The 9,141-nt window shown below is 48.8% G+C and overlaps 1 protein-coding gene across 1 annotated transcript; it reads right to left on the bottom strand.

The window, feature by feature from the left end:
- Positions 1-5,342: 5,342 nt before the first annotated feature.
- Positions 5,343-7,006, bottom strand: LOC140902541 (myb/SANT-like DNA-binding domain-containing protein 7). Its single transcript, XM_073322761.1, has 2 exons — positions 6,434-7,006; positions 5,343-5,846 (listed from the first exon to the last, which is right to left on the bottom strand). Exons 1-2 carry the CDS (start codon positions 6,987-6,989, stop codon positions 5,761-5,763), a joined length of 642 nt encoding a protein of 213 aa, XP_073178862.1. The 5' UTR covers positions 6,990-7,006; the 3' UTR covers positions 5,343-5,760.
- Between the last annotated feature and the right edge of the window lie 2,135 nt (positions 7,007-9,141).

Genomic DNA, 9,141 nt, shown 5'->3' with positions numbered 1-9,141 from the left:
CCATCCTTGTCCCTCTATGCCAGCTGGCCCTACTCAGGGGAGAACATTTCCTGCATCATCGTCATATCAGCCATGGTCCCTGAAGGCTCTAGAAGACCCGGGAGCTCCTGCTGGGGCCGTGCACCTCCACACTGTCCCCTGCTCTTCAAGTGAATGGCCAAAAATCAGCCCTTATTATTTATACGTTATCATCAGTTTGCTAGACACCTTACCACATCTGTGAGGTACTGGGATGAGAGGGCAGCAAGGTGAGACAAGAAGTACGAGCCAGAGGGTTGGGGGGGAACTAATGGATTTAACAGCGGGGAGAATATGAAGCTGGTGGGTTTTGTGGGGAAATGTGGAACAACTGGATTGTTTTTTGGGTATTTTTGTTTTTCGAGGAGGGAACAAGCATTTTGCCAAGGGACTGTCACATGCATTGCCAACTGAGGCCGAATAATTTTTTTTTTTGAGGGAGCCCTTTGTTAAAGTGTTGGCAGCGCATCACTGCGAGACAGATAGAACTGTGCTGTACTGTAACTGGTATTTGTGCACATCATTTTTTACACTTCTTGTTGAGCATGTCAAGGCAGTAGGCTACACTGCCACCTTCTGGTGACCCTGGCATGGCTGCTGTACAAGACACTAGCGTACGCTTCATCGCGTTTGTACTTTGGGTTGCCGTAAAGCAGCTGTTTTGCAAGGCTGAGTGAACCTCCATAAGTAGCAGGAAGTACTGACTAGAATGGATTTTAACTTTGAAAATGGTTGTGCCAGAACACACAGAATTTGGGTTTTCTTGCCTTTGTCAAAATGTTACATTACATCCAAGAGCAAGATGATGGATTTCATAACTACGGTAGCAAGAGGAGCCCTCATCTGAAAAGAGACCAGTGGTTTTAGTGGCAATTTTAGAATTATAGATCATAGTTTGTGACGGTAGCTTTGCTGAGTCACAGAACCCAATGGAAACTCCCCTGGAACCACTGGTGGATTGTAACACACAATTGAAGGATTATTAGGTATTTTGCATTAACCGTCTCTTGCTGCTCATCCACCACTCTCACATTCATGTACGCTCAACTTTCTGAAAAGCTATCAGCTAACATCTGATTTGGGTTTGCATTGAGGACTCTAGCATTAAGTTCCCTGTCATCACCATGGAATGCTGGCTGCAGCTCGGAGGGTTTCCTTGCTGCTGCTGACAGGCCTGATGTCATTAATATCACCACAGAAAGCTTTAGGTATCAGTTGGCCGCTGACAGACTCATCTATGGCCAATAAAATAATCTCTGAAGAATGAGATTATTCATTCTTTGCCATCTGCGGTAGACCAGGCTAGCCATGAGAGCATGGCCGGTGACTGTGTTGACAGGGTGGGGAATCTGGATCAAAATATTGCTTTTTTTTTTTTTTAGGTCAACAGCCCAAATCAGAGCTAAGAAGATCATTTGTGACATGCATTTAAAAGGTGACTTGTTTGAAGAAGTGGCTGGAAATGGCACAGAGACAATTGCTTCAGACTGGTTGTGGTGACAGTGACTGGAAACTGTGTCTCATTTAGTACATCACTCAGGGTATGTCTACACTACGGAATAAGGTCGAATTTATAGAAGTCGGTTTTTTAGAAATCGGTTTTATATATTCGAGTGTGTGTCCCCACAGAAAATGCTCTAAGTGCATTAAGTGCATTAACTCGGCGGAGCGCTTCCACAGTACCGAGGCAAGCGTCGACTTCCGGAGCGTTGCACTGTGGGTAGCTATCCCACAGTTCTCGCAGTCTCCGCTGCCCATTGGAATTCTGGGTTGAGATCCCAATGCCTGATGGGGCTAAAACATTGTCGCGGGTGGTTCTGGGTACATATCGTCAGGCCCCCGTTCCCTCCCTCCCCCCGTGAAAGCAAGGGCAGACAATCATTTCGCGCCTTTTTTCCTGAGTTACCTGTGCAGACGCCATACCACGGCAAGCATGGAGCCCGCTCAGGTAACCGTCACCCTATGTCTCCTGGGTGCTGGCAGACGCGGTACGGCATTGCTACACAGTAGCAGCAACCCCTTGCCTTGTGGCAGCAGACGGTACAGTACGACTGGTAGCCGTCATCGTCATGTCTGAGGTGCGCCTGGTCGCCTCTGTGAGGTCGATCAGGAGCGCCTGGGCAGACATGGGCGCAGGGACTAAATTTGGAGTGACTTGAGCAGGTCATTCTCTTTAGTCCTGCAGTCAGTCCTATTGAACCGTCTTATGGTGAGCGGGCAGGCGATACGGACTGCTAGCAGTCGTACTGTACCATCTTCTGCCGAGCAGCCATGAGATGTGGATGGCATGCAGTCCTTCTGCACCGTCTGCTGCCAGCCAAAGATGTAAAAGATAGATGGAGTGGATCAAAACAAGAAATAGACCAGATTTGTTTTGTACTCATTTGCTTCCCCCCCTCCGCTGTCTAGGGGACTCATTCTTCTAGATCACACTGCAGTCACTTACAGAGAAGGTGCAGCGAGGTAAATCTAGCCATGTATCAATCAGAGGCCAGGCTAACCTTCTTGTTCCAATAAGGACAATAACTTAGGTGCACCATTTCTTATTGGAACCCTCCGTGAAGTCCTGCCTGAAATACTCCTTGATGTAAAGCCACCCCCTTTGTTGATTTTAGCTCCCTGAAGCCAACCCTGTAAGCGCCCCTCCCAGCGTCAGAGCAATGGCAAACAATCGGGCATCTGAGAGTGCTGTCCAGAGCACTCACAATGGAGCACTCTGATGGGGCTAAAACATTGTCGCATGTGGTTCTGGGTACGTGTCGTCAGGCCCCCGTTCCCTCCCTCCCTCCGTGAAAGCAAGGGCAGACAATCATTTCGCGCCTTTTTTCATGAGTTACCTGTGCAGACGCCATACCACGGCAAGCATGGAGCCAGCTCAGGTAACCGTCACTGTATGTCTCCTGGGTGCTGGCAGACGCGGTACGGCTTTGCTGCACAGTAGCAGCAACCCATTGCCTTCTGGCAGCAGACGGTGCAATACGATTGGTAGTCGTCCTCGTCGTGTCCGAGGTGCTCCTGGCCACGTCGGCTGGGAGCGCCTGGGCAGACATGGGCGCAGGGACTAAATTTGGAGTGACTTGACCAGGTCATTCTCTTTAGTCCTGCAGTCAGTCCTATTGAACCGTCTTATGGTGAGCGGGCAGGCGATACGGACTGCTAGCAGTCGTACTGTACCATCTTCTGCCAGGCAGGCAAGAGATGAGGATTGCTAGCAGTCGTATTGTACCATCTTATGCCAGGCAGGCAAGAGATGAAGATGGCTAGCAGTCGTACTGTACCATCTTCTGCCGAGCAGCCATGAGATGTGGATGGCATGCAGTCCTTCTGCACCGTCTGCTGCCACCCAAAGATGTAAAAGATAGATGGAGTGGGTCAGAACAAGAAATAGACCAGATTTGTTTTGTACTCATTTGCCTCCTCCCCTGTCTAGATCACACTGCAGTCACTCACAGAGAAGGTGCAGCGAGGTAAATCTAGCCATGTATCAATCAGAGGCCAGGCTAACCTCCTTGTTCCAATAACAACGATAACTTAGGTGCACCATTTCTTATTGGAACCCTCCGTGCAGTCCTGCCTGAAATACTCCTTGATGTACAGGCACACCCTTTGTTGATTTTAGCTCCCTGAAGCCAACCCTGTAAGCCGTGCCGTCAGTCTCCCCTCCCTCCGTCAGAGCAACGGCAGACAATCGTTCTGCGCCTTTTTTCTGTGTGGACGCCATACCAAGGCAAGCATGGAGGCCGCTGAGCTCATTTTGGCAATTAGGAGCACATTAACCACCACACGCATTATCCAGCAGTATATGCAGCACCAGAACATGGCAACGCGATACCGGGCGAGGAGGCGACGTCAGCGCGGTCCCGTGAGTGATCAGGACATGGACACAGATTTCTCTGAAAGCATGGGCCCTGACAATGCATGCATCATGGTGCTAATGGGGCAGGTTCATGCTGTGGAACGCCGATTCTGGGCTCGGGAAACAAGCACAGACTGGTGGGACCGCATAGTGTTGCAGGTCTGGGACGATTCCCAGTGGCTGCGAAACTTTCGCATGCATAGGGGCACTTTCATGGAACTTTGTGACTTGCTTTCCCCTGCCCTGAAGCGCATGAATACCAAGATGAGAGCAGCCCTCACAGTTGAGAAGCGAGTGGCGATAGCCCTGTGGAAGCTTGCAATGCCAGACAGCTACCGGTCAGTTGGGAATCAATTTGGAGTGGGCAAATCTACTGTGGGGGCTGCTGTGATGCAAGTAGCTCATGCAATCAAAGATCTGCTGATATCAAGGGTAGTGACCCTGGGAAATGTGCAGGTCATAGTGGATGGCTTTGCTGCAATGGGATTCCCTAACTGTGGTGGGGCTATAGACGGAACCCATATCCCTATCTTGGCACCGGAGCACCAAGCCGCCGAGTACATAAACCGCAAGGGGTACTTTTCGATAGTGCTGCAAGCTCTGGTGGATCACAAGGGACGTTTCACCAACATCAACGTGGGATGGCCGGGAAAGGTGCATGATGCTCGCATCTTCAGGAACTCTGGTCTGTTTCAAAAGCTGCAGGAAGGGACTTTATTCCCAGACCAGAAAATAACTGTTGGGGATGTTGAAATGCCTATATGTATCCTTGGGGACCCAGCCTACCCCTTAATGCCATGGCTCATGAAGCCGTACACAGGCAGCCTGGACAGTAGTCAGGAGCTGTTCAACTACAGGCTGAGCAAGTGCAGAATGGTGGTAGAATGTGCATTTGGACGTTTAAAGGCGCGCTGGCGCAGTTTACTGACTCGCTTAGACCTCAGCGAAACCAATATTCCCACTGTTATTACTGCTTGCTGTGTGCTCCACAATATCTGTGAGAGTAAGGGGGAGACATTTATGGTGGGGTGGGAGGCTGAGGCAAATCGCCTAGCTGCTGGTTACGCGCAGCCAGACACCAGGGCGGTTAGAAGAGCACAGGAGGGCGCGGTACGCATCAGAGAAGCTTTGAAAACCAGTTTCATGACTGGCCAGGCTACGGTGTGAAAGTTCTGTTTGTTTCTCCTTGATGAAACCCCCTGCCCCTTGGTTCACTCTACTTCCCTGTAAGCTAACCACCCTCCCCTCCTCCCTTTAATCGTTGCTTGCAGAGGCAATAAAGTCATTGCTGCTTCACAGTCATGCATTCGTTATTCATTCATCACACAAATAGGGAGATGACTACCAAGGTATCCCAGGAGGGGTGGTGGAGGAGGGAAGGAAAATGCCACACAGCACTTTAAGCACAGCACTTTAAAAGTTTACAACTTTAAAATTTATTGAATGACAGCCTTCTTTGTTTTGGGCAATCCTCTGTGGTGGAGTGGCTGGTTGGCCGGAGGCCCCCCCACCGCGTTCTTGGGCGTCTGGGTGTGGAGGCTATGGAACTTGGGGAGGAGGGCGGTTGGTTACAGAGGGGCAGCAGTGGCAGTCTGTGCTCCAGCTGCCTTTGCTGCAGCTCAACCATACACTGGAGCATACTGGTTTGGTCCTGCAGCAGCCTCAGCATTGAATCCTGCCTCCTCTCATCACGCTGCCGCCACATTTGAGCTTCAGCCCTGTCTTCAGCCCGCCTCTTACTCTCTTCAGCCCGCCACTTACTCTCTTCAGCCTGCCACCTCTCCTCCCGGTCATTTTGTGCTTTCCTGCACTCTGACATTATTTGCCTCCACGCATTCGTCTGTGCTCTGTCAGTGTGGGAGGACAGCATGAGCTCGGAGAACATTTCATCGCGAGTGCGTTTTTTTTTCCTTTCTAAGCTTCACTAGCCTCTGGGAAGGAGAAGATCCTGTGATCATTGAAACACATGCAGCTGGTGGAGAAAAAAAAAGGGACAGCGGTATTTAAAAAGACACATTTTATAAAACAGTGGCTACACTCTTTCAGGGTAAACCTTGCTGTTAACATTACATACATAGCACATGTGCTTTCGTTACAAGGTCGCATTTTGCCTCCTCCCACCGCGTGACTACCCCCTCAACCTTCCCCCCTCCCTGTGGCTAACAGCGGGGAACATTTCTGTTTAGCCACAGGCAAACAGCCCAGCAGGAATGGGCTCCTCTGAGTGTCCCTGAAGAAAAGCACTCTATTTCAACCAGGTGACCATGAATTATATCTCACTCTCCTGAGGATAACATAGAGAGATAAAGAACGGATTTTGGTTGAATGCCAGCAAACATACACTGCAATGCTTTGTTCTACAGTGATTCCCGAGTACGTGTTACTGGCCTGGAGTGGTAAAGTGTCCTACCATGAAGGATGAAATAAGGCTGCCCTCCCCAGAAACCTTTTGCAAAGGCTTTAGGACTACATCTAGGAGAACCGCAAATGCCAGGGCAAAGTAATCCTTTCACATGCTTGCTTTTAAACCATGTATAGCATTTTAAAAGGTACACTCACCAGAGGTCCCTTCTCCGCCTGCTGGGTCCAGGAGGCAGCCTTGGGTGGGTTCGGGGGGTACTGGCTCCAGGTCTAGGGTGAGAAACAGTTCCTGGCTGTCAGGAAAACCGGTTTCTCCGCTTGCTTGCTGTGAGCTATCTACAACCTCCTCCTCATCATCATCTTCTTCGTCCCCAAAACCTACTTCCGTATTGCCTCCATCTTCATTGAAGGAGTCAAACAACACGGCTGGGGTAGTGGTGGCTGAACCCCCTAAAATGGCATGCAGCTCATCATAGAAGCGGCATGTTTGGGGCTCTGACCCAGAGCGGCTGTTCGCCTCTCTGGTTTTCTGGTAGGCTTGCCTCAGCTCCTTCAGTTTCACGCGGCACTGCTTCGGGTCCCTGTTATGGCCTCTGTCCTTCATGCCCTGGGAGATTTTCACAAAGGTTTTGGCATTTCGAAAACTGGAACGGAGTTCTGATAGCACGGATTCCTCTCCCCAAACAGCGATCAGATCCCGTACCTCCCGTTCGGTCCATGCTGGAGCTCTTTTGCGATTCTGGGACTCCATCATGGTCACCTGTGCTGATGAGCTCTGCATGGTCACCTGCAGCTTGCCACGCTGGCCAAACAGGAAATGAGATTCAAAAGTTCACGGTTCTTTTCCTGTCTACCTGGCCAGTGCATCTGAGTTGAGAGTGCTGTCCAGAGCGGTCAGAATGGAGCACTCTGGGATAGCTCCCGGAGGCCAATACCATCGAATTGTGTCCACAGTACCCCAAATTCGAGCCGGCAACGTCGATTTAAGCGCTAATCCACTTGTCAGGGGTGGAGTAAGGAAATCGATTTTAAGAGCCCTTTAAGTCGAAATAAAGGGCTTCATTGTGTGGACGGGTGCAGGTTTAAATCGATTTAACGCTGCTAAATTCGACCTAAAGTCCTAGTGTAGACCAGGGCCCAGTGTATGCCAGTATTTACTGCTGCCTAAGAATAGGAGTTGAATGCTCTTTCTCCTCTAATACATAAAGCGGTGGGAAGGGAGAGGCAGATCCACCAGCTGTATTCTTTCGGCTATGCACCTGATGGTCATATTCAAGGTTTTCCATCAAATGGCAACATTGATTAAACAGAACACAACCTTGCAAATGTTTTTCCACCTAGAGAAAACTGCTATTTTACAGGATTTTTCCTGGAAACGGATTCCTTTATTTTTAAAAGATGTTTGTTAGCTATAGAGAAAGCATCGGGTTAGCAAATGATAACGCCTCTCTTATAGGTACAGTAGGTGAGTGTGACATCATTCAAATGAATGGTTCCAATCTGCTCTCTCTCATACATTACCCTTGGAGACTTTTGTATAAATTAGGAGCGAGAGGGAGAAAGGAGTGTGGTAACTAAATCTCTCACTTAAATGCTTTATCCTCTCGCAGGGAAATGTTTGCCTAATACAAAATCTACACAGCTTGACTTGGGTTGGGAAATGGAATAAAGTGCCCCAAAAGGGGCATCAGTTATAGGAAAATAGGTATTGCGATTTGTCTCAAACAGTTAATTGCTCCTGCTCTCATCTCCAATTGTTACCCAAGTACTATCCCTATATATAGGGCTAGAGCCTCAGGTACTCTGTGGCTGCTTGCACTACACAGCCAGCAGATCTAGCAGTCAAGTCAGTGTCAGCCTCTATGCTTTCTCAGCTGCTGAGAAGAGGGGTGTGGCTGGAGGAAATGAGGCATGGCCAGGGCATCCCAAAACTTTGCAAATCCCTTCGACTGTACTAAGAATCAAGGCTATAAATACCCAGGTTGGAACTCAGGGAGGACAATGGGTTAATATGAAGCTTTAAAGCTACCAAATAGGCAAGAGCTTGGTGTAATGTTGCATCCAGAATTCAGCACTTTTCAGCAGCACTGTCCTCCCTCGTGTTTTGGGGGGGGGGAGAGTGCCACCTGCTGAATCACCAATACCGCTTCCTGCAACCGAGCGATTCCTCGGAGGTGTCTCATCTAATTACTGATCCTGCCCAAGTTTGCAATGCTGAAATCACAGCCCAAGGCATTGCTGTAGACTTGAACAAAATATATATACAAACCTATAATCACCCCAGCTCGTAACTTGGTGGGGGCTTTTTGGAGCTATTTCTCCCAGCTAGGACTCCTCTTCATACAGCAGCTAAATTTCTTCAGCACATTCGAATCTCCCTGTACGTATTTTACACAAATATAGCTTTATGGAGGCATACTGTGCAGTGCCCTTTGATTAAAATATTGTTTATGGGAAAGGGATAGGGAAAGGCAGGACTGATTAACTCATAAGAAGATTTTCCCCTATGGAAACTCCGCTTAGCTTCAAATTGTTACATGAAATAATTATTCCCTGTACACATTCATGCATGCTGGCCTTAATGCCTGATGTAAATCCTTCATGTGTCTCTTTCAGCAAAGCCCTCAGCCTAGAGTACTGCACATGGTGACAATGATACAATTTTATAACCTTCCTCCCTAATTGTGGTAAAACATCCTGGGAGATTAGCTTGCACATTGGATACTTTTAAAGAAGAATGGAAGTGGGGATGGGGGGAGGGGAAGAGATGGGATCAAGTGAAAGCAGCAAATGCATCATATGAAGAGAGATTGAAAAGATTGGCGCTGTTTAGTTTAGAGTGGAGATGATTAAGAAGGATCATGGTAGAGGGGTACAAGATAATGAATGGTATGAAGAGGAATGAA

Source organism: Lepidochelys kempii, chromosome 1 (genome assembly GCF_965140265.1).
Source record: "Lepidochelys kempii isolate rLepKem1 chromosome 1, rLepKem1.hap2, whole genome shotgun sequence".
Classification (NCBI taxonomy): domain Eukaryota; kingdom Metazoa; phylum Chordata; order Testudines; family Cheloniidae; genus Lepidochelys; species Lepidochelys kempii.
The sequence above is the reverse complement of the archived record's forward strand: the minus strand, read 5'-3'. Positions and strand labels throughout refer to the sequence as shown.

Bases quoted from the DNA above. Each gene is read 5' to 3' on its own strand.
- LOC140902541 (XM_073322761.1), bottom strand. From the start codon at position 6,989: ATGATGGAGTCCCAGAATCGCAAAAGAGCTCCAGCATGGACCGAACGG. The intron at 5,847-6,433 runs GTGAGTGTACCT...TTTCTCCACCAG, and splicing joins AGGCGGAGAAGGGACCTCTG to CTGCATGTGTTTCAATGATC.